The sequence below is a fragment of the Ruditapes philippinarum genome, unplaced genomic scaffold (assembly GCF_026571515.1).
Source record: "Ruditapes philippinarum isolate M1 unplaced genomic scaffold, ASM2657151v2 ctg9748_1_1_1_1, whole genome shotgun sequence".
In the NCBI taxonomy this organism is placed as follows: Eukaryota; Metazoa; Mollusca; class Bivalvia; order Venerida; family Veneridae; genus Ruditapes; species Ruditapes philippinarum.
This window is the reverse complement of record NW_026851654.1, coordinates 11,429-38,149: the sequence shown is the minus strand read 5'-3', so window position 1 is coordinate 38,149 and position 26,721 is coordinate 11,429. Positions and strand designations below refer to the sequence as shown.

Sequence of the window (26,721 nt, the reverse complement as noted above, 5' to 3'; positions counted from 1 at the left end):
CAAAAAAGCCAGACATTTAAAATTGATCATGGAGCGTTAAGCTGATGTATGAGAATGTTTTTCTGAACTTGTATTGTTATTGAAGACTCGCTAAATATAGCATGTCATTCCGCAGTAAATCCTGAATCTTATTCAAAATCACAGAAGACTTGGCTGCTTCGCAACTCTCTGAAGTATAAAAAGACTGCCCTACTTTTTTTTATAAATTGAACGTTACAGGTATATTCCGATAGATATTTACATAAATGCCATTGGGTCATGCGAAATAAATTATAAAATTGAAAGGAATTATGGCAAACTGTAAATTTATTTTCACCTGTTCACTTTCCTTATACAATCGGATGGACATAATATCAATAGGCTTAGGCTTTTATGGAAATATGATTCTCGATAAGGTTGATCTATTTTAAGATTCCATTCCAGGATAGAAGTGTTACAAAAATATTGGATTAACATTTTCCTTTTTCTTTATTCTCACAGAACAGTTACAAGGTGTTATCGTTTTGAGACAAGAAATGTGTATTAACTGTACTAGATCAATGGATGTCATTCTGCACCTTTGATCTTAGATATGCAAAATATTGCATATTAACTTACATTTCGCTATTTTGAATGAGGTTTATTTAAAAGGTTTATAATTTACGAAACGCACTGTCAAACATTCGTTTAAGATATGAATAGATAATCTTTTTCAAATATAGATATTTAATGACACATTGAGAAATCAAGATATTAGATGTGTAAAACTGAGGTCTCCCGATGATAATGACTTAATAAAAAAGTGAAAAATGCTGTCTAGGACTAATGTTTCCATGGATTGCGTTTCATGAATGCTGTTGATATTTGTATTCATTTGTTTTATTAAGTCGTTTCATATATTTAAACAGTACCCAGCGTCAGGTTTCAAAAACCGGAGCGCACATTTTTCATAAAAGAATTTCGGTAGTCTTCTATTGGAATTTTCCCACGTGTAATATATAACCTTTTCTCACAATTAAATGGAAAACATTGATGGGGGCTGAATGTTAACCATTCTTGAATGTGTTGAGAAGGCAGTTAAATAGGTGAGGTGTGTTTGTTTGTTGTCAAAAGCTGACATGGATAAGCACCTGCTTGGACTGTCTTTAGAATAAAATTTTATTATGATAGTAGTTTCTTCCCTTTCCCTTTAAGTGTTTAGACAACACTGACTATAAATGGGACCATGGAACTATTTTATTTTCATCCTCATTTGTCCTTACATCCTTAACCTTTCTCTGCTGTTGTTGTTCTGTGTGGCTTAATAATGCCTGGGACTTTGCACTGTGAACGTAGCATTGACTTGTTTGTTATCGTTCTAATTTTCTTACGCTATCACTTAACAATAAAATAATACATTACTTATTTTTTTATCGGATTAATCGATTTATCTATATCAAATCTACGTAATTCGTATCGCACCTGCTTTGAGATTGGTAACAAACACTTTATATTCTGTCCAAGTCAGGCCATTTTTTGTACAATTTTTAATTTAAAATGGAAAATTATTATTATAAAACTTTAAGAAATATCTGCAAAAAGAATAAGAATATACAAGAAATAGTTTTCATATCAACATCAACACAACAAACATCTCTGAGAAACACTTGATTTGATAAAGAAAACTGTACATTTTGTCTGTACATACGAGTATGACCAAAAAGTTTTTGGCCCGATGTACTTTCGGTAGTCAGAGCACCCAACTAATGGTCTTACTTTTCAATAAAATCGTCCTCTACATCAATGCAATTAGCCCACTTGTGCTCCAATTCGTTTAACACTGTCGTCTATGAACATAATTAATCTAACCAAAACATCAACGTGTTGCCTGTGTTGTGTCAAAATGAAATGAGCCACGTCATGACAAAACCAACATAATGGGTTTGCGACCAGCATGGATCCAGATCAGCCTGCGCATCCGCGCAATCTGATCAGGATCCATGATGTTCGCTTACAAACCCTATAGCAAGTAGAGAAACTGATAGCGAACAGCATGGATCCTGATCAGACTGATAAGTCTCTCTACGTGTTATAGGGTTTGTAAGCGAACAGTATGGATCCTGATCAGACTGCGCGCAAGCGCATGCTGGTCTGGATCCATTCTGGTCGCAAACGCACTATGTTGGTTTTGTCGTGACGCGGCTCAAATTGACTTTTCCGAGAAAGAGCGATATTTACAGTACAAAAGATAATGTAAAGCTGATATTTTCAGACTGCTTTTTATTGAGTCTGTCAATAAGGTATTATAGGATGAAAGTGATAAAAACATTTCTATTGTACATGTACGAATTCGTAAAAAAGGAATTATAAAGATAAAGTAGAGATATAAACGTGTTATATTTTGCATATTTTAACAACAAAAACAAAAACAAGATTAAGTAATTATGTGTTCATAGAACACACTTGAAAAGTACCAGAAATATAGTTATGTATATTCTAATGTCAGGTAAGCTAGATTTGCTCGACGAAGGGTGTCATTCACAGTTCATCTTCCGAGTGTGTGTTGTACTAGTTAAGGTCTAGAGATTTGATAGGCGCTACAATGGATTGTAAACCAGAACTTTCAATCTTCTTTAATTCCTGTTTACAGAAAAATTACGCTATATTTATATTGTTTTGAAAAATGATGATAAAAATAGCGATGGTCGCTCAATGAAAATAAAATTAAACAAGAATAAAGTCCTGTTAGTAGTGCATATTTCAACATACACCATGAGCATAACATAGACTGATAAAAACGCAGAATATTGAACTGTAATTTTTATTTATTCAAAAAGCGTGAAGATGCACACTCTTACAACATAATTTAAATGATTCGATTTGTTTCACTTTAATTTTTAACATTATTGAAGGATACCATTTCTGCAGCCGTGGAAGTCCGTGGCTTTCTAACGACTGTGTAGCCTGTCTTCTTCAAAACTGACCGCCAACCAGGGAATATATACTCGGCCTCGGTCGGTTCATCACGGTCCATTCCTGATAGATTAAAATATTTGAAATAATTGCTAAATATCACCAGTAATATATTGTTCAGATATTTAAGATTGAAATCTATTTGAACCATTGATTTCGCTTCATTGAACAAAACTGTTTAAAATAGTGTCGTTCTCTTGTTTGGCTAAGAAGCAGTCAGTTTTTCTTAAAGAAGTTTAACAGATATTGTTAATACACTGTTACAGTTAACGGTTTCTTTTCCATAGCGGTAACCTCGGAAAGGTTATTAGCTCTTTACAATTTCATTTTGGATTCTGATGCGAGCTTTAATGAAATTTATTTGACGTTATCGACAAAAAAAGGCAGAATAGGGCGTGTGTATGTCAAGAGTGGGTAAAAAAATAAAAGCACGAACCGTAAATAAACTGATAATTAAGCCTGTAACGAACGCCACCAGAAATCCGAATATACCAACATAAAGATATGAAATATCATAAAATGCTAGATGGTCGCCGTCTATTAAAACAAAGAATGTAACAGTCTAAAATTCATGGACTAATTTCGAATGCCATTTCTGTGAATGGTATGTATGAAACCAATTTGATTAATTATTTTAATTATTCATTTATTCATTTATTTATTTTTATTTATTTATTTGTTTATTCAGTAATTATCATCGTCGATACTTTACTACGTATTAAGCTCACCACCTTGATTTTATAAGCAAAACGATAACTGCAAATAATTACATTCGTAAAATGTGAAAGAGTCTCAGTTGAAGTAGAATAACAAGAAACGCAAAATAATAGAACAAATGATAGTTGAAACGGCAATGATAAATACACTTTCCAAATCAATGTTAGTATCTTAAAAAAAATTTAAAAAAATAGATTAACGTCCGATATGAAAAATCATATCAAGTTACTTTGTTTCACTGGCGAATGTATCTGTTGTTTGTAGAATAACTGTAGTCATCCCTGCAGGAGTTGGGTCTGTACTGTTTATCTCCCATGAACTGTAAGGTACACAACCAGTCGTTGGTATTCTTCTCGATACCGGTGGTTTAATGCCATACATAAGTTGACACAATGCTAACCATGTTGCCATTGCTATCCCTGCGATACCTCCGGAAAATGCGCCCTTATAAATTTAAAAGGAAAAACTTATTTGGGTATACGTCATAATTACGTCATTATTGAAATAAAAAGGCGGCGTAATTTATAAAAGTTTTCAACACATTTATGTATAACATGGATTTGTTGTAAGCACTTATGCTATATAAACTCTTTCATCGGATTGGGAGTGAATAAAAAATCTATTTTTATGTATAAACAAAGCCTTTCATGACATTATCTTATAAAGTCATTTAAACGTGATGTTGAAAGTTATTTAAATATGCCGTACAATCCAGTTTGCTTGAGGAAATGTTGCTCCTAGAAACATAACACCGACTATAGATCCCCCTGTAGCACCCATTGCTGTCCATGAAATCTATCTAGAAAATATAACAAAATAACGAAATATGTCCTTTTGCTAAATAACTGAAATTCAAGTCAAAATTTACGCTTATTCTTATCAAAATCTTTTCGTAAAAAGTGTCACGAATGTGTTTAGGTTCATGTAACTATTTAATATGTATACATTGGCCAGGAAAAACACATAAAAAACCGCCACAAATAATTGAATAAATGTCTTTATTTTCTTAAAAATCATTGTTTACAAAAGTACTTGTGCTTGTTAACAAAGTAACTGCAACGCAACCAATGTATTCCTAAAATATACAAATAGCGCTGGGAGAATTTGTAAACAAAAATCAGAATTAAGAATGTTTTCGAAATACATTTTTCTTTGTTTGTTTTTATTCAGATAAAACATTTAAAGACAAGTAACAGGGACTGTGAATTTGAATAGGGAGTTAATGAAACAATCTGAAATTGTTTAAATTTTGTTTTGTCAATAAGATATAACATAATTAAGGATAAATCGGACTTCAAGCAAAGAAAAATAAATACACATTTGGAGCACTTCACCGAATACCACTCGGGAACAAAACGGATTGAAAGTATTATACAACGTTGCTTTTTTCATTTAGTCAACATTTGTTGGAAAGTACAGTGTATTTCTGTACATGAACAAGAACAATGTTTGACATTTACAATACCACATTGCATACTATTATAATCGAATAAGAAATTACCTTCCACTGGAATAACACTACAATTGAATTCAATATTTTATTCGCCAAACATAATCAAATGTTCATCGCCATTTACATTCATACAAATGTGAGGAGAACAACATGAAAAGTTAAACAAAAAATTGCTATAATCGTATAATATACATATGATTGTAAATTAAAACTACAGTATGACCAAAAATATCAATAATACGAGTAAATACTTTATGATTAAATTTATTGTTTTTTCTTCATATAATCATCGATCTTGAGATATAAAGCATCAACATTACCTGTGTAACAGGACCTGACAAGGTCCTGGCAAGGTAGGCAAGTCAGTATACCATACAAGAGCACTAAATAAGATAAACATTACGTCGAAACTTGTAAGTGATGTAAAATATTTAATTCCTTCAGATGCATTTTACTCTAAATCCACTTAATAAGTGTACGGTATTGGCCTCGTATTATATAATAAAAAAACCTTATCAATTCATGATAAGCATTGAGGACCGATCAGGTTGACTAGTATCTTTGAAATAATACTAATACCTTGATGACCCTAAGAACTGATTAGAATAACAAAATCGTTATAAATAAGGACAAAAATCTCTTTAAATAAACAACCTCTTTGAAGTTTGGAAAAACAAAGAATGTGTATTCCACCAAACGATCGTGAAATTACATACAACGAGCAAAGGTATAGAATATATAGAAAAGATGATAGGTCCCTGTTAGCAAATATAGAATCATTTAAACAAATGAATAAATACAGTGAAAATGAATAAAGTATTCAAACTCACCTACAAGCTTTGCAATAAGTGTCTTCGTAAATTCTGATGCATGTTCTAATACATTTACCAAAATATCTTGTAACGTGTTTGCAGACATTGCATATATACCAGACGACAGCGTACTGAAATAAAATATTTAATGTACGCGTTTGTACCTATAATAGATAACATAAAGTATTGTAATAATTTGAATTGCAGAAAAATGTTAAAGTACCTTAACTAAAAAAATATTTCCCTTTTTACCTTGTCATAAATTACAAAACTTCGAGGACCTTAATTCAAACAACAAGGGAGACAAGTCATATAATAAAACTAGACATGAGTCATTTAGACGCAGAAGCCCACGCATTAAAGTTGTAAGATAACAAATGATAAAAGTCCAAATATGCCAACTTTTGCATCAGGACAAAGATTGAAAATCACAAAATGTTGATTTTTTAGGTAAACAGGACAATCGCCTTGCTTGAAATCACCTTGGTGCGCGTAAGTAAATATGATGCTAACAATTTTTAAAATTTTACATGGCGCTTGTAGTAACACGCGACAAAAGTTTAACAATACGTTTGCCTAATTTAGGGGTATTATCTTGGTCAAAGCAATCGGGGTTCACACCGACACAAACCGGTCGACGTTAGGACAGCAGACCATCCGGACCGATGAGGGCAAATAATTATTTACCTCCCTTACACGCGGCGAAAGCGTAATAAACTCATTTCTATAAGAAAATACCAGCATTTTCATTTAACATCCGTTTCCAAACATTCGGCGTTATCTCAGTTCATCAATAAACTAGACATTAATGAAATATTTGTGCTTATGAAGCCGTAATCATTTTTCCAGATGAGATGTTCTCTGGCTTGTCATCCCTTTCTACGTTACAAATAGGTTAATATATGGTGAATAAGATACTAAATTCATCCTACATATATTATGAAAATCATGACTTTTATTAATTCTAGGTCCATTTTTGGAGAGCAATTATGTTTCGCATTGTCACATAAGTTTTTGAATTGTAACACACCATCAAAGTGGCTTTCCAAATAATATATCTAATTCAATCTATACCTGACGAGAGCATTTATATCAAATAATGAAAGTTTTACCATCAATAATAATGTTTAAGATTTTTTTATTTGATGACTTAGTTTTTAACACAGCTATTACATCATATACATGTAAATGCATGACATGTGAGTGTATAAAATAGTCCAAACCTTAAAGCTCCACTGAATAATGCTGCTATAAATAAACCAGTCATTCCAGGAATGTTGCGAAAAACGTTCATAACGTAATATGGGATCAACTAAAATAAAAAAAGGTATTACGGCAATAACGAATACTTATCGTTAATAGCTTTTTAATATAGGTCCATCTAGTTTGTTTTCTCATAAAAGAAGAATATTCTTTATTTCCCGAACCGTTTAACACGAATTAAAGCGTACCAATAAACTTAAAAATATACGAGATTACAAATCACCAATTGAGTGCAATGCTCACGGATCCCAACCAAAACAATATATTGATGCGAAGGGCGGGAAAGTAGCAAAATATTTGATAAGGGAAAAACGGTAAGACATAAGGAGAATGAGTAACCACAAAGAAAGCTTATCGTAAAAACATAATAACACACGCACCTGATTGGCATTGCTGACATACTCGGCTGACCATGGATCACACTCTTGTATTGAATAATGTGTGTACAGTAACAGACCGAAGAAAATTAGTATTATACCGTATAAGAACACAGCAGGAACGTTCAAAAACGTGGATCTGCATTGAAAATCATACAAATGTTATCCGAGAAGTACGTTCCAATTTTCTTAGATTGAAGTTCAATATGAAGCTGGATTTGAACCACTACCTGCCTCTGAGATCGTTTTTTAATTACAGTTGTTCAATTTCCAGATATATTTCAATTTTTAGCCGGTTGCTACAGACTTAAAAAAATTCGAATTATTTTAATTTACTAAAATCTATCTCAGAGTTTGCACACAATTCCATGCAAGTAAAAAGTTGTCTTAAATCTCAAGAGCTGTTCTTACTTTGATGCTAGTACAATATCATTTCATTCAAAATTTTCGAACATCAATCTCAGAACTGGTTTTAGATTACTTGTTATATGGTATTGGATATAGATTATTTCCCTTCCAATCTTATGAGAAATTTTGAGTATTAATCTCACAATTTGCTCTGCATGTTCGCTTGTTGAAAATTTCAATTTTGAACTCGGAGCCTGATCGCCGCAAAAAGTCGCTTGGTTTGTGAATTTCGTAAAGCGATCTTAGAACCTATCCTGAATTCGATATTTTAGTTCTGCAATTGACATTTGAAAACTGAATATCTTTTACTTTACAGAGCGAGAGACGGATGCTGACACGATGCTTTGTCCTATAAAAAGAAAATCAAACAAAGAGCTCGAAATTCAAAGCAAGATATAAATTGGTTACATTTGATCGAAAACGATTTTGAGGCCAAATCAAAATTAATAGCCAGATAAGAATTTAATCTAGATCTCCAGTTTCAGATCTCCGAGCAAAAGAATATACAGTTGTCATTTCAATGTTACCTGTCTACCGTGAGGAAAAGCATATAAAATTGTAATTTAAATTTTAAATTTATTGACGGTGTTCTAAATAAGCATTATATTGTTAATAAAAACTCTCAATATTTTAAAATCTTAGATTAAAATGTAAGAAAGTTGCATATGTTCAGCTCTTATATCAAGGCCTTTGTTCAGTAAGCCATATGTAAACATACTTCGTAAAATACTGCTACATGGCACAATCAACATAATTATATTGTATCCGACGAAGATTCTATATCTTTTGAAGGTATCATTATTGTTTTCAAATTTCAAGAAAGCAATGTATAGTAAGATGCTTACATTTTAGTGTCTCGAACAGTCCGCATCGAAGAAATTCGTTGCACGGCTGATTGATTGCAACAGTTTGGAAGCCAATTTACAAATCCTGCTGTGAGAAATCCCCACACAGTATGACGTACACGAGGATCTACACTTGTTCTGAAATTTACAGTAAAAATAATTGTGTAAAAAATACCCAATGATTAAGATCTGATTAAATGTTAATATCTATTGGTCATGTATTTATGGTTAGAGAGGGCGACAAAGATATAAATTTGTATGGAAAAATCTACATTTTTGTATTATGACCTCAAAAAGGTCAAACGATTGTATTAACATTATAGATTAAAATCAAATCTGGTAAATAATCTATAAAAACAAGAAAGCAGAACAGCAAGGGAATCGAATTACTTTGAATAAAGCTATACATTTTTCTAACTTTTGACCTTGGAATCGCGTTTGATAAAAAGATGGGTATTTAATAGGTATGAAATGTCGCATAATAATAGACCTTGTTACGGCTCACAGCTTCCCGAGACATGCCTTAATATTAGTTGTTAACATGCATACAATAGGAATGAGGTTTATGAGGAATGAGGTGCTAGGGGCATAATTAGCAGCTTGCATTTGTCAAAACCATATGTGAACAGGCTCAATCAAACTTGCAACACTTTTAATTTTGCTGCTTTTCAACGTTTTCAAGATTTTATTTCCTCTTATTTCATACTGGTACTCTTTTCTAGCCAATATGTTACATACGTGCTAAAATTCAGCCTTGACCCGTCTCTGGTAACTTCATATATTTTTGCTAGACCACCCACATTTATTGTACCCTGAAGTAAAAACAATTTTAGTTTTGCAGAGTTCACAATATTGTTCTGATATTGAGCTTCTGCAGGTAATTAACGTTTATATTTGATAGAATTAAAGTCTTATGTAAAATTTACTTTAATAAATATATGACATAATAATTATTAACGTTAATAGAAAGGTTATGCAATCTTTAAAAAGTGCGAGATACTGTTTAAAGACATTTTTATTACCATGACAATTATAACTATCAGTCCTCCAAATAATATGATAAACTGAAAAACATCAGTCCATATCACTGTCCTAATACCACCCTGTCCGAAAACACAAACATAATTATGCATAACTTAATGATACAAATACATCTTCAAGTGCAACATGGCCAAATATAAATTTAAAATATTCACAAATAACTACTACTTCGTTAAAATAAATATAAGATTAGAAATCTTTAATTACAATTATTATAAGACGCAAAAGCTAAAGTACATTAATTAAATAAAATTTGTTTTTTAGGTTTATTTACCGCCTTCATTGGAATAAACTATGCAAGCAAGCATATGTCAGATTACGTATATTAAATTTAAAAAGAGATCATCTTACTATTGACGTATAAATTGTTCCAAGAACTCCAACAACGATGATTGACATCCATAAGGGAATATTTGCCACTTAAACAAATAAGTTGTTACAATATTTACCTCCCTTGTCAAAAGTGGCAGCCATTTTGGAGGCCATTTTTCAATATATATAATTTACGTAATATGCAGATATAAAGTAAATTTAATGATGATTTAAGTGAATTGGTGAGTTCTTTTACATTATTTTTTGCTTTATCTTAAAGTAGTTCGCTTCATTTCCATATATTTATGGACGATGAAAACTGTACAACAAAATCTTTGCAAACTTCAAGATACATTAAGGTTAGCATGCAACTGACTTCCTTAGAGTAAACGATTGTTTTTTTTATTCTAAGCCTTAAACTTTGCCAATTGTTCAAAAGTTATCAAGTTGTAGTGAATTGTCAGTACTTTTATTCATTAAGCAGAACAAATAAGGAACAAAAGTGTTTAATGATATTCCATGAAATTTAGATCTGTGTTCAAAGATTAAATGAAATGAAGATACCGTTAGTAAACTTAATATTTGTCAGACTAATGTAAAGATTATCTTCCCTTGAAATTTTCTAAAAAAGCAAACATTTAAATTCAATGGTAAAAAACTTGAACACGAGCTCCGTAACTTCCATTTCTTTCTCTTATTCTATACCGGTTTTTTTTATATTCTAAGATCATGTTAAGTATGAATAAATTCTACCCATTTGTCAATATGAAAACAAAAGCAAACGCTTTTAAGCACAAATTACTTTGGAATAACCCTCGAAATGGCGACTTGAAGAAATGATGCATGTCATGTCAACAACAACTTTTAAAACATAATTATAAACTTTATCTAATATTTTATTTTATTTGAAAGAATCAAACATATTTTTCGGTGGATGAAATAAGTGGTTCACAAAAAAACTTAAGAACACCTTCCATTTTACCAAACACAGCCTCTTTATATATCTTTTAATAATTCTAAATGTTAAAAACAAAATTTAACAGTTTTTTAATGCTTTCATAAAAGCATTTTTGTTTAAATCGATGTTGCGGTCTTTCACCAGAATGAATTCTCATCCGAAATTCATTTAATTAAAATCTTCACATTGGCTGCACAGAGGCTAAAACGTTTCGTGAAGACGCATAATTAAACCTGTTTTTGTCTTTTTTACAAAACAATACAAATAACCTACATTAAGTGATAGTATATTATATTTTAGTTAACGTTTTCTGATTGCTAAAAATACTGTGTAACTTAATGATATATGTTTTATAAAGTAGTGACATTGACCAATTGATTGTATTGTATGCTTTGTTATATGAACCGTGTATGCATGGGCATATTGCCCAAATGTATCTTGAAATAAACTCTTGAAACTCTTATTACTTACATATAGAGGATCTGTGGTTAAGTTTGTTGACTTCAAACTATTTGCTATACACCGCTGTGGGTTCAATCCCGACAGGGACTTTTGTTCTTTCATGTGAAGAACTATAAAACCGAGTATATATAAATTTCGTCACACTAACACAGTATAGGTCATTGTTTTATCCAGCATTACTGGTGGAGGAATTCTTCCGTGCATTATTTCAGGCACAAGTGGGCACCACCGACGTTCCGCATGCTCGGTGGATTGTTTCCCAACATGAAATATTCAAAGTCCCATGTGGGGTTTGAGATAACAGCTGCGAGGGGCAAGTGAATTGAAATCAAATAACTTAACCATTCGGCAACAGACGCCAACTGGCCTCCAAGATAGTAGAGTTGTCTATTTCTTAACAAAACCTTTGCAAACCTGCTCACATGGAACTCTATGGAAAACATGTTTCAGCAACAGTGACACGCTCAGCATATCTTATTCGAAAAACGGTTAGCAGTTTATAATGCTTCGTTTTTCCTTTGTCATTTTGTAAAATTGCATTAATTATGTATAAAACAACTCTCGTATGTATGTCAGAATCAAAATGTAGGTCTTTGCTGAGTACATGTAGATAAAGGACACAATGGAGTAACTGTTATTAAATGCATGGACATAAAACTTTAATCTTAAGTTTTTTCTGTTCACCGCAAAACATCTTTATTGTAATTCATCGAAGTCACTGTTTTTGCCTTAAGTTTATTAAAAACAACATTAAATGCAATTAATCGTAGAGCGTTGCTTGATTTTCTGAAAGCATGCCCTTCTGAACTTTTCATGGTTTATGATGTGTTCCTACATTAAATTAATGTAAATTTTACATAATGAGGAAAACAACATGTGCTCGCTGCTATTAAAATACTAGTAATAAATACGAGTCGCTAGTTTCAGTGCTTTTGTTTTCTTACATGATCCTACGAATAACGGATCTTAAATGAAAATGGTATTGTTTTTTGTTTCTTTCATTTATGCTCGGCATTGGAGAAAACATATGTCCGAGTCCAACGGCGTCCTTGGCGGTCCGCTGTTTGTAGCCAAATCGGGGACGTCTTCTTCAAGTCTAAGTTCTATTCTTCGTTCTTTTGTGGAAATTGAGTTCGACTATACTTCAAAGGCATCCGTTTCTTTACAACGGCGCTTTGCAGAACCACCCACCTAGAGTTAGTCACGACAGGACAACGAGTCAGCCCTGGAATTTAGGATGATTTGCCAGGGCCTGTCTTGTGCCTTCAAGTAGATCTATAAATAAACGCTTACAATTTAATGAAATAGAATAATCAGTCCCGGAGAGTTAAGTAGTACAAAAATGTACTAGGGCGAAAATACCATTCAGGGAATAGTCTCTATATTTCAGTTTTTCACCATTTTGTGACAGGTTTGCTAGTACCTTTTTGATGGTGTAAGTACATTTATTTTAAAATTTAGTTACATATGTGGATACAAGGTTTGCAAGTTTTTCGTTTTACTGTGTGTAAGTATTATATATAATTGTAGTTATAAGGTGCTCGTTTTAATAAGATTAAAAACATATGCTGTTGCGGTGATATAGGGTGGTTGATTTGTGCCATTCGTATTTTCGTCCCGCGATCCCGCCAAGCAAAAAGTAGAGAATTAACAAGTTTAAAATGCCGGGGGCGTGGAGCTAAAACAAGCTACTTAGCGAGGGCGAAGTTTTATTCATTAAACTTCGCCCCGTGAGGGAGCGGAGCGAGATTTAAGAAATAAAACGGCAGGGTCGCGGGTTGAAAACACACTAATTAGCGGAGGCGCGGGGCTAATAAACGTGTTTTCGTCTTGCGACCCCGCCAAGCGAAAAGTCGAGAATAATTATTATCAAGTTAAAATGGCGGGGGCACGGAGTGAAAACACGGTAATTAGCGTCTCGCCCCGCATTCCGCCGTTTTATTTCTTAAATCACGCTCCGCTCCTATGCGGGGCGAAGTTTCAGTTATTAAACTTCGCCCCGCGCCCTTGCTTATAAGCGTATTTTCGTTCCGCGCCCCCGCCATTGTATCTTGTTGATTTTCGACTTTTCGCTTGGCGGGGTCGCGGGGCGAAAACATGAATAGCACAAATCAGCCGCCATAGTGATACGAATATTGTCAGCCCGTGAATGAAATATGACCAATTCTCGGGTTGACAATATCCTTTATCACATTTAACATTTTCCGATAAATCTCACAAACAAACAAACAAACAAACAAACAAACAAGCAAGCAAGCAAGCAAACAAACAAACAAACAAACAAACAAACAACTTCGTTGTGCATTGTAGTGAGATTATTTAATCAAAAGAAATATATGAACAAAGCACTAATACAATATCCAGAATAGAAATTTCAAAGTAAAAAACAAAAAATGCCACTTTCTAAAAGATTCAATCGTTACATATGATACTGGCTGCCCGCATAAAACCCCTAATACCTTTTTTTTAATGATAGGGGGGGGGGGCGTAGAATCCGTGGGAATGCACTGAGGAAACATTTTCAGTAAGCCCCATTAGAATATTCCTTATTTGGTATTTTTGCTCAGCGGGGAGAAAGACAAAAACACGGAAATATGACTTATCACATTTTCTTGTTTTCGCTTTGGGATACCAGACGAAATTACGAAATGCGACAAAGTATTACATTATCGTATGCCTGCCCTAGGGGCGTCAGGCGAAAGCACGAAAATGCGACAACGTCACCACTGTCTATTCCTCGTGTTTTCGCCTGGCACCTCGAGGAGCGCACGACAAATTCGTCACCTCGTCGCATATTAGTGCCCGCTGAGCAGAAAATAGGACACATTACATTGCTCAATCTATATAATTATTTTAATATAGTCACGCATAAGTACACACTTAAAGTGTACGTACAAGGAAATTGCATTCTATAATTTGTTTGTAAGAAAAAAAAATTAAACTAAAGTAAAAAAACAACAGATACATTAACAATCACATAATTCGTGTACTGAAATAAAGTCAATGGTGCAATTGTTTATTAATAAAAACCAAAAGAATAGTAATAGAAATATCTAATATCTTATTTTAATGTTATTCAGCCAAGGCTGAAACGTTACACGTGTTAGAAAAATGTCATTCACAGTTCATCATCCGGGTGTTTGTTATACCAGTTATGGTCTAAAGATTTGATCGGTGCTACATAGGCTGGTAAACCAAAGCTTTCCATCTTCTTTAATTTCTGTAAAACATAAAGAATTAGATTTAAATGAATAAAATATATTGAAAATGATGATAAATAGTAATAGGTATAATAATATCTATAATATATTCATAATGATAAAAATAATACTGATGTTGATGATGCTGATTTGTCTAAATTAATGTCAACAAACTGAAAAAGGAATGAAGTCCGTTATCTTGATAACTTATGGATCCTGTTTTTATAATATCTAGATTTAACTACCGAATATCCTGATTCGTATCCACTATAAGGTATGGAATTATGAAATTATCAATGAAAGGAAAAACGTTTGATACCGTTTTTATAGCTGTGTAAGTCCGTGGCTTTCTAACGACTGTGTAGCCTTTCTTCCAAAATGATCGTAAACCAGGGAATATATACTCTGCCTCGGTCGGTTCATCGCGGTCCATACCTAATATCATATCATATTGCAATAAATATTTGCTTTAATTACATCATCAGGAAAATTGATGTCAATATATTCATTTAAGTGCGATTGTAATGGAAAGTAGAAACATATTTATATCTCGCACGAGTCCGCTTCCCGGAACAAACCAGTACTAGAACTGTATTTGCAATCAAGACTATACAACTTCTATAATTTTCTCGTTAAGTTAAAAACGTTAAAGAAATGGGAAATTATATAATGCCATTCAGTGTGGTGGTAACTATTTATAAGTTATTTAACATTGTACTCTTCGAACTTTATACTCTTATTAAAAGTGAAGCTGCTACTATATAAGTACGTGTCTATTGGTATATGGAATTTTGCACAAACATAAGGTTACCCCAGTTATTATATTTTGATATTAAGGGGGTACAAATTTATAGCTACAATTCGTTGTACTGCTCTATGGTCAAAGGTAATGCAATGAAGGTTTGTTTGCATTTCCGGATAAGATAAACAATAAACCACCATTTTTCGAGTTAATTAAGGATAGCATCAACTTTATACATTTTGTCTTCATTACTTATATTTTGCAATAGTTATCGTAATAGTTTGCGCTTATTTTGTACCGCTGGATTAATTAGTTGGGAAACCCAGAATATTCTGATTTTTAGAGATTACGACTGTGATTTGTCAACAGCAGTCATTTTGACTTTTGCAAGTTCCAATTGATATCATTTAAATAATTACGTTTATAGTAAATCTTGTGTCTAAATTTTCGAACCTGAACAGTTAACTTGAAAATGGCCATAAGGGTCAGCAATTTAGAAAAGGTAATGTTGGAGCCTGAAGTAAGGAAATATATTGGAGAAATAAGCAATCGAAATTAGATGCTTATAAGCAGGATATTATACGAAGACGTACCGGTAAACAAACTGATAATTAAGCCAGTTATGAATGCCACAAGAAATCCGAGTATACCAACATAAAGATATGAAATATCATAAAATACTAGATGATCGTCGTCTGCTACACTGGAAAAACGAAAAAGGTTACAGTTCAGATTATGATATTGGTAAGTCTTTTTACGAAAGTGGTGTCATTTTTGTCCTGCTTTTTTAACCAATAGCAAAGGTCAAATTTGAAATATACGTGCAACTAGATTTATTTTTCGGAAGATAAATCTACAAAACTAGATAAGATAAACGCTTAGCTAACATGATAAAAGAATTATTCATTGAAATTGGAGCAGTAAACACAAAAGAAATCAAAAATAAATTTATGCTTGTATCTAAAATTAAAAGGAATTAGATTACAGAAAGTATTTCGACAGTAATTATTAGAAATCGCTAAAGAATATATGTACTTGGTTTCATTAGCGAATGTTTCTGTCGTTTGAAGAATAACTGTAGTCATCCCTGCAGAAGTTGTATTTGTACTGTTTGTCTCCCATGAACTGTAAGGTATACACCCAGTCGTTGGTATTCTTCTCGATACCGGAGGTTTAATGCCATACATAAGATGACACAATGCTAGCCACATTGCCATTGCTATCCCTGCTATACCTCCGGAAAACGCCCCCTTTTAATACAGGATAAAAAAATTATAAATGAATATTTCTTATTATTTTGTTAAAATATATTTGATATAGTAAGGCATTTAATTTCTGTTAGTTAAACACAGATAAAGCAGATAATTCATGACATTTTCGACACGAGGGTTTTATCTTGGCCAGATTATTCAAAATTCACAGCGACAGTCAAGTATCTTTTATACCAAGCCTAACTTGAAACATTCAAAAATGCAATTTGGTCAAAGTCAAAGATCTCCACCACTTCATTTGTGCACTTCATTTCCTTTTCTTTTAAACCTTCATTTTACAAGATTTTTAAAATCAGAGAAGATATTCATGTATAACTGCTTTGTTAAAAATATGCACGAACGAACATAATAAAATGACTACGTAGATGTGAAAATGAAAACTTAGTCACTCAACTATTTGTCTCGAGTTCACATCAAGGTATCGAAGTTTCGTTCTGGTCCTATAGGCGACACTCCGATAACATGATGCAAATTGCGAAAACACAATGCAACATCACAATGGGACGGTGCAAAAACGTGTTGGTAATGTTACATTGTCCCATCTTTATCATTGTAATGGCGCTTAATGTCGTTATCGTAGTGTCGTCTAAAAGGCGCTAGTAAGATGTCCCTAACGGGACAACGTAGAAAAGGGCTATTCAGTTTTTCATTAGATATTTTAAAACCTATGCATTTAGTTTTGATGTTTAAGGTTATTTAAAGTATGTCGTACAATCCAGTTTGCTTGAGGAAATGTTGCTCCCAGAAACATTACACCGACAATAGGCCCACCTGTTGCACCCATTGCTGTCCATGAAATCTACAATTTAAAATGTAAAATATATTAAACGTAAACGTAGAAGAAAGTTTTATTTCAATAACCCACACGTTTAGTTTTATTTTTCAATTTAAATTTCATGTAAACCAAAGTAAGTATATACTTATCTATACATTTAAATTAAGTTTGTGTTACACTTTATTAGAAGAACATATCGAAAAAAAATATATCAACAACCATTGCTAAATTATAACTGAATAAGTCTTGATGCTTAATCACATTTATTAGCTTGAAACTGTATTTTGTCCAATGAGATCGTTCCAGCTTTTAATTATGTGGTACAATCTGCAACAACTTGTCATTGAATTCTTTCCCGTTTAATAAGCGCCTTAATGATTAATCAAAAGCATAGTTTCAACCTTTACATAAATCTGTTACCATAGAAATCTATCAAAATTCTATATTACAAAAGCCTTCATTAAAGAGTGACGGTCCATTAAGTAATAGAAAGAGCATCGAAACACGAGGCTATCTGATTCTGATTTGTACGAGGGTCGTTTGTACGAGTGTTTTGATGTTCTTTCTCTTTTGTATCATAGTCAAACATAAAAACACGTTCCCTGTTGTCACAATATGAAACCCCACAGAAAAGTAACCAATTAACGAGCATCTAAATATGACATTTCTGTCGCTTTCCCTTTCTCTGCCGTCACAATAAGTAAACCCCAGCAAAAAAGAGCCAATCATTGGGCATGCTCTGGAGTGCGGGTAACTAATACCTGCACTCCAAATAACGCACGGTGCATGTAAATGTATACGATTTAACTCGGACACATTTCTAACACAAAGGTCCCCAAACTATGATACAACATCTTTGTTATATTCATTCAAAAGAATAATCGACACTATTTACACAAGTGATATCGACCAACGTTAAATAAATTTAAACTTAAAGCACCTATTTTATAGACAACAAAGCCTCTGTATATAACTTATGTTAATTATAAGTAACCAATATATGGGCAATAACCTGAATTACTGATTCTTATTAGAATACCAGAAATAACTATTTTATGGGACATAACTGTATGATGTATCAGACATGCACCTTTTAACAATTTGTTTAATAAGATATAAGTTTCAAATTTACTCGAAAACTATTGTGAAAAAAAGTGTTTGATAGAATGAGCATACAATAATGTATTACACACTAGATTATATGTTTATTATGGAATTATTTCAATCTACTTTCAAAAATCGAAATGATGTATTACGAATGTTACATGCATATTCTTCAATTACATTTAAATTTCTAATATAATATAAACACAATTCAAACTACCTGTGTTACAGGGCCTGACAGTGTCCTAGCCATGTAGGCAAGTCCAACAGCTAATATACCGTACAACAGAACTGAATAAAAATATTTAAAAATATGAGAAAGTAAACAAAATTTTCGGTTATGTTCTATCTATGACTTGATAGTATTCTATTTCTATCAATGATTTATATATAATTTACGTACATTTAATGATCCAAACTGATAACACATGTGTCAAGTATTTAATGCCATTCTAAATATATGCACATATGTCAACAATAAATAAGTTTATTAACAAAAACAGTTGATATATATTTCAATTACAGATAATATCAGTTACAGTTTACGTTGGGAATAATATGTTACTTATCAGAAAGAATTTTATTGGATATTACTCAACACTATACATGTATAATTATAGTAAGTGAAAACATACCCCGCACTAGTACTTATAGCACCTATAACGAATATTTATATATATGAAAAAAGCTATTTGCAAAAAAGCAAACTTACCTACAAGCTTTGCGATTAATGTTTTCATAAATTCAGACGCATTTTCTAATACATTTACCAAAATATCTTGTAAAGTATTTGCAGACATTGCATTTATTCCAGACGACAGCGTACTGAAAGTTAATATAAATTTCGTGCGTATTCATCTCCTTGTCATAATATAAGTTTCAGTTACACCGACAAATATATAAATAATACCGTAGAAACGTACTTGCGTTAATTTAAAACAAAACAAAAATTGTAAAATTTTCCTATTAGAAGTGTCGTTGTCATAGCAACAGATCACGTAAGAAGTATATTCTTGCAAAACATAAGATATACAACAACTTTTTATAAGTTGAAACTTATTTTATGGTGGCTTATTTGTGGCATGTTGTATTTTCGCTCCGCAGAAGCCATATGAACGCACTACAAAGTAGTTCGTTTTTTCACTGGCGTCCCGAAGAATGACGGAACGACAAATTAATTATTTTGTCGTGATTTCGTGTTTTTTCACTGGGGTCCCACGGAGCAAAAATACGACATGGCAAAAATTAGCCACCATATATTTTAATTATATACTTTACATAACATGAATTCAGTAATTTACAACTTGTAAGGATTGCATAGGAAGCTAAGAAAGCTTATAAATGCCCTTTGATGTTACAATAACTCAATGAAAATAGTATAATATATGAAATCTTAGAATATAGCTGTATTCAAACTTACTGGCTTGATTAGATAATACTGTAGTACAAATATGGTTTCATCGGAACAGCCATTTTGTGAATCATTTCATCAATGGACAAGAGACTTATAATTGCGAATGATTTTCCAATTAATATGTCATTCCGTTCTTTTTTTCCATGAAATGTACATATAATAAGTCAATACGAACCTTAAAGCTCCACTGAATAATGCGGCTATAAATAAACCAGTCATCCCAGGAATGTCGCGAAAAACGTTCATAACGTAATATGGGATCAACTGAAATAAAATAAGAATGTCTTTAAAAATGTTCACATAGATATATTAGTCGTTCAAGGTATATCTTTACAAGTTTAAAAGATACAAAATTATTGAATGTGTCCGTGTTGTTTGGATAAGATAGAACAAAAATATGTTTTTATGCTTGTTTGTTTGTGTGTTTTTTTTTTAAATTATTTAATAATTTATATATTTTCTTGGATAAAACAACACTTATTTTAATCCTTTTAATTTAATTATTTACATTTTACACACTTAAACTGTTTCAAATTAGCCAGTATGCGTTCGTTGCGGCTTTACATATGGACAAAATCAGACGCACCTGATTGGCATTGCTGATATACTCGGCTGACCATGGATCACACTGTTGTATTGAATAATGTGTGTACAGTAATAATCCAAAGAAAATCAGTATGATACCGTATATAAATATTGCTGGAACATTCAAAAATGTCGAACTGTAAGAAAATAAATACAATATATATGATTTAAATGAATAGCACGTAAAAAGGTTTCATGTTCTTTCTATTTGTGTCATAGTCAAAAAAACCCTCCCCCATACCCCATCCCCCAAAACAACAACTACTACAACGTTCCCTGTCGTCATAATATATGAATCCTAGAAAAATGAAAATAATTTGCAGGCACACAATACTTCGCTATCATTATCTTCGCTTTCTATTTATCCGGGTCAATAAGTGCAGTATAATTAAATTTAAATGAATACATTATACATGTACATGAATAAAAGCAGTGGAAATTAAGAAGTACTTTGGACTTTAAATTTGAAAAATTTGCATGAAAATTGGTTTGCACTTTCTTTTCAATTTTATTTTTTAAATGTTCGGTTAACAGATAACAATTTTGTACATATCTAAACAAATTAAGTTTTGTGTGTTTTATTATCAGCATAATTAAATGCTTTTCTTCAAAACTCAGCCTTTCGTTTAATGAGTCTAGATTTTTGCGTAGGTTTATCAATTTTTTGGGAAATTTCTATTAATTGTACTATTACATTATTTGAGTATCTCCATCCATGTTTTAGAAAAAAAAATGCATAGTGAAATATTTACATTTTAGCGTCTCGAACAGTGCGCATTGAAGATATTCGTTGCACGGCTGATTGATTGCAACAGTTTGGAAGCCAATTTACAAATCCGGCTGTGAGAAATCCCCACACGGTATGACGTACACGCGGATCTACACTTGTTCTGCAAAATTGTAATTGTTCAATCCTGGTTCATGAATATTTACATAATAGAAAATTACATTGCATGATGATGCATACATATTCATATTTATGACAGACATGTATTTTTGTTATCAAGTAAGGCTTATAATGACATAACAGCAGCATATATACAAGATTAACATAGTGCATACATAACTTTATTATCACATTGATGATATTATGGCATTTTATTTATGAGAATATAGAAAACATTAAAAATACGAAATTATTTAAGTTAAAGTTAAATATGTACATCTTGGAAATTGTACATCTTGGAAACTGTGCATAGTTTGTTTAACGGAAAAAGTAATTAATTCATATACTTGAACTCTTATAAATGATTTCAGCATAGATTTCGAAAACTGGAAAAAGAAAACAAACATTCATGAAATATTGTGAATGAAACTATTTAAGCAGAACATTTGTTCTTCTGTTCTGAAGATGTTAAAGTTGGTATGAATTAGCTAGGCATTGGCGCAAAGTCAAGAAGCCTTGTCAAGGTTAACAATCTTCCGGCCCATGTCTTAACGTAAGTTGTTAACATGCACTTAATCTGAAACATACAGTAGAAATGATGTAAATAAGTAACTACGCTTTCTAGTAAATATGTAACATACGTGCTTAGATTCAGCCTTGACCCTTCCCTTGTAACTTCATATATTTTTGCCAGACCACCAACGTTTATTGTACCCTGAAATAAGAAACTTTATATACAAGTTTCTTTATGTTATACATACAGCAGTGTTAACGTTCGCTAAACACGAAAGTTCCGGTTGAGATTCAAGATAAATAATAATAATAATAATAATAATAATAATAATAATAATGATAATGATAATAATAATAATAATAATAATAATAATAATAATAATAATAATAATAGTAGTAGTAATAATAATAATAATAATAAACGTAAATTGATAATGATAATGTACAAATGTAATGTAGAATTGATACAAGCTTTACTTCACTTAATTTAAATTATAACAATCATTAATTATTCAACAACGAAGTGTATTTTGTCAAACAATAATTAAATGATATTTTTATTACCATGACAATTATAACTATCAGTCCTCCAAATAATATTATAAATTGAAAAACATCTGTCCAGATCACTGTCCGAATACCGCCCTGTCCGAAAATACAAACATAATTAATTATAAATGTGTTAAATAGCGCGAGAAGCCATTAAAATGTTTCCATTCTTAAAGTTAAATGTACCAGTTACACACATTTGTAAAAATGTTTGAGAAAAGCATGAAAAACAATATTGAACATTTCGGTTGAATTTGTGTTTACGAGGGTATGCTTTACATCGATATAAACTATATGTGCAAGTATTGCGTGCATGTAATTAAAAAAGATATCATCTTACTATTGATGTATAAACTGTTCCAAGAACTCCGACAGCAATGATTGAGAGCCATAAAGGTATATTTGCCACTGGAAACAAATATGAGCATAATACTTATGCGTATGTCACAATATCTAATGATTTTAAAAAAAAATAAGTCGTGCGACGGAAATAAATTTGTTAATTTCTTGCATACTTTGCATTATGGCATACCGTCTTTGAAACGTTCACTACTAAATGTATAATTAACTGTTATTTATGTCGTGCTTTTGATTAATGGATATCATGGAATTCAACTTTTTATGATCTATTATTATAAGCATCATATGTTCCTTACTATAATATATAACATTTGTCACATTATTTAGACAAATATGTTACCGATAAGATAAATATCAATGTCTGATTGACAAATGTGTTACCTCATTATTAATATAGCATATTTTGAAATAAAGTTAAACAAAATTTAACCTGCTTCTAAAGCAAGAGCCGGGGCTAGCAGCACAATGGCCATGTACAGCAACTGAAAAAAGAAATCTTTGGATGAACATTGCGTTTATTCTACATTAAAATGATCCGATAAATCCCCCAATAAAAGCATATTATAACTTGATATTCTAGACACGAAACTTACATTTTAAAGATTATTTTGATTTTATGAATTAATTTGTTATAAAATTAATCATGATCGATATATTTAAGTTTATAGGCCGAAATTCCAACCTAAAAATCGTATAATTTTCATTCAAAAAACATATTTATTTTGATATTCTGTGGCAGTTTCTAAAAGTTACTCATAAACCATACAGCTCGGCTATCTTTTACTTCTGTTGTATTTTTAGCTATTATTACAGTAATAGTAATACATTGTATAGTATTTTGTACGAAAGTCAAAAACATGTTGCTACCTTCATTACATTTGAAATTATTTATATCTTAAATCATTAATTGAAAGTTATAATGTGCCTTTGATTCTTGACATAGAACTCTATGTTTACTGTAACTGTACAGAGTTGTCTCATTTATAAACTATGTAAATTAAATAAGATTTTTGTTTTAAATCGTCTTTTGGTTACATTACATTTTGTAAAAATGTCGTGTAATTTACTTTTGTTGGTATATTTCTAGTCTATATTATAGTGCCTATATCAAAAATTGATTCACCGTTTGTAGCATTCCCATGTATGTTCCCAGTAACTGGACTGCTCTTGAGTTGAAACGTCTACCCAAATACTGAAACAAGAATAAAATGATTCATTGTAAATCTTTCAAATAATGTACTATGAATATGTTTGAAAACAAATGTGGTTATTGGCAGTTACTTATTACTACAAGGTCTTTTCACAATCGACAACATGTTCAAAGTAAAATTTAAATGTTGTTTGATCTAGAATTGAAATTTTGAATACGAAGTTTGCAGAGAAGATGTATTAAAGATATACTATGCTCAAATATGATATTAGAAAATATTGTTAATTGCTAGACATGTTATGTTAGAAATTCCACACACAATATGAATATAAAGTGTTATATAAAACAACTGGCAGTTTTGTTTTTAAAAGAAAAGACTAACTTCACTTGATCCGTAATAGGGAACACAGCTTCCAATGTATAGTTTCATGATTTTTTTGTTCAAATTAAACATATTAAGATAGGATTTCCTAGATTTCAGTAACTTTCTGTGATTAAACTATTCTACTCAAAGATGAGCATACTACATTAGATATACTGAATAAAAACAAACCTCATACGCGCTGGTTAGTTTAAGTGGATGCAACAAGGGAACCAGCACAAACGCCTGAAATACGTTCGTCAGCATAATAGCCACAAATGAATACAAATTCATTGTATCATAAATGTAGACCTCCGTCGGTACCCCCATAACGGAAATGGCCGATTGATACGTCACCATTAATGAAATAGCCACCGGAAGTAGATGCATCTTCCGACCACCAAGAAGATACTCTTCAGTTGTTTTCTGTCTCTTGCATATCCCGTAATATAATCCGATGGCGGACGAAATCAACAGGAATAATGCCAATACTACGTAATCAGCAATGTGAAACTGAACAACACCCTCCATTATGTTAAATTATCTTCTCACTTATAACTTCAATTGCTTTAAACTGTCAATAATAAACAGAAACAATTAAGATTTATAATGCTTTCGTAAAAGCATATTGTAAAGCCCGATGTCGTGTTTTTTAGTCAATCAACATGTATTATTAAGTAACCTCCTATCCGAAGTATACTGTTATGTTAATATATAACTATTCACCTTAGATAGACAAAGACTAAAATGTTTCGTGTATGCGCATAAAGATAACCGTGCTTCACTTTTGATAACTGACAATGAATAATAATGTTATAATTAGCTTAATACTTTATGCTAGTTAGTTAACGATGTTAATTCATATTGCTACATACAATCATCTTTAAAGGAAACTATGGGGGCCTGCAATGCCGAGTACTTACATCTGATGTGGGCTTAAAATCCGTGCAACAGTTTCGTTTTCAACGACCGTCATTTTCTAAAGTTAAGTGTTGAATGCTTTTTAATTACTAAAATATGTACGTGTTCGTAAAATAAACCTTTAAACCACTTGCCCTTCACCGCTGTCTATTTGTATCCCTACAGGTATTTATTGTTCTATTATGTGAGGAAGCTATCCAGTAAGCTAACGGAACGTTGGGCTGTAAAATCATCGTCATATGACCTATTCTGTGTTGGAGCGACGTACCTCCCCCCCCCCCACACACACACAAAAAAGGAAGTGCGGATTTTCTGTATTGTGAAGTGTTCATGATACTTGTTCATGTTTGCATAGATCCTGCCAAAAACCTGAATAACAACGATACTCTGTTGCGAGTCCTACTGTAGACAATATTCTTTTAGGCGAGTCCTATAGTGGGTAATATGTAATGTGCAATTTCTATTTATGTCACTCAAGTCGTTATGTCCATGTGAATTAATTTAAAGTATGATTATTAGTTAGTTAGTTACTTACTTAGTTACAAACATACGCACGCACGCACGCACACACGCACACACACACACACACACACACACATACATACATACATACATACATACATACATATATATATTGAATACTGAAAAATATGTCGTTGATGGATGCCTTTATTTATAAGACTGGATATTCGTATTAAGCGTTAAATTTCCCTTTACCTAATTTGAATTTAACATTTCAGAAACACTAATTAACTACCTGACTGACTTACTAACTAATACTCATACTTTAAAATAATTTACATGCTGTAAAATAAATCATTTATTATGGTGGAAAATTTAGAAATTATTGAGGAGTAGATGGATTTCGTAAGTATGACGCCTATTAGAAAGTATCATGAATAAATTAATATTTTAAATGAACAAAAATGTTTTACTCTTTCCTAGTTACTGTAGCATAAAAGCGCTGAAAATTGTTTCCTTGAACGGCTTTTAGCGTTATTCATTCTTGCCGATAAATGGCTGTCGATGTTATCATTAAAAAGAGGCGAACGGCTGATGACGTTACTTAAATTTTGATGACACTCACACTTAAATACCCTATAACTTTAACAGTAAAGCATTTTTGAAGGTATGGTTTGGAATATTTTTTGACAAAATGTTGACGTTTACGAATCGTATGATAAAAGGATTTATTATCATGAGAAAATATAACTTTTTGTGACTTAAAAACTAAAAATGCCGCATCTTATCGGATAGTGTGGTTATTTTCAGTCAAAATTCACGTGAAGTAAGGCTTGCATAGGGCCAGAA

At 31.9% G+C, this 26,721-nt stretch overlaps 3 protein-coding genes across 3 annotated transcripts; all 3 read right to left on the bottom strand.

Annotated features, from left to right (window-relative positions):
- Window positions 1-2,526: 2,526 nt before the first annotated feature.
- LOC132735183 (sodium-coupled monocarboxylate transporter 2-like) lies at window positions 2,527-4,450 on the bottom strand. Its single transcript, XM_060722145.1, has 4 exons — window positions 4,357-4,450; window positions 3,878-4,092; window positions 2,876-3,023; window positions 2,527-2,598 (listed from the first exon to the last, which is right to left on the bottom strand). Exons 1-4 carry the CDS (start codon window positions 4,426-4,428, stop codon window positions 2,527-2,529), a joined length of 507 nt encoding a protein of 168 aa, XP_060578128.1. The 5' UTR covers window positions 4,429-4,450.
- A 1,608-nt stretch (window positions 4,451-6,058) lies between these two features.
- Window positions 6,059-10,262, bottom strand: LOC132735096 (sodium-coupled monocarboxylate transporter 2-like). The gene is made up of 7 exons (XM_060722030.1): window positions 10,199-10,262; window positions 9,829-9,909; window positions 9,545-9,618; window positions 8,807-8,944; window positions 7,557-7,692; window positions 7,137-7,225; window positions 6,059-6,077 (listed from the first exon to the last, which is right to left on the bottom strand). Exons 1-7 carry the CDS (start codon window positions 10,244-10,246, stop codon window positions 6,059-6,061), a joined length of 585 nt encoding a protein of 194 aa, XP_060578013.1. The 5' UTR covers window positions 10,247-10,262.
- Window positions 10,263-13,884: 3,622 nt separating this feature from the next.
- Window positions 13,885-25,177, bottom strand: LOC132734994 (sodium-coupled monocarboxylate transporter 2-like). The gene is made up of 16 exons (XM_060721926.1): window positions 24,682-25,177; window positions 24,102-24,170; window positions 23,409-23,460; window positions 22,959-23,026; window positions 22,634-22,714; window positions 22,198-22,271; window positions 21,423-21,560; window positions 20,672-20,807; window positions 20,261-20,349; window positions 19,384-19,496; window positions 18,892-18,962; window positions 17,505-17,591; window positions 16,557-16,771; window positions 16,115-16,224; window positions 15,099-15,214; window positions 13,885-14,799 (listed from the first exon to the last, which is right to left on the bottom strand). The coding sequence occupies exons 1-16, from the start codon at window positions 25,018-25,020 to the stop codon at window positions 14,698-14,700; spliced, it is 1,860 nt and encodes a 619-aa protein (XP_060577909.1). The 5' UTR covers window positions 25,021-25,177; the 3' UTR covers window positions 13,885-14,697.
- Window positions 25,178-26,721: the final 1,544 nt, after the last annotated feature.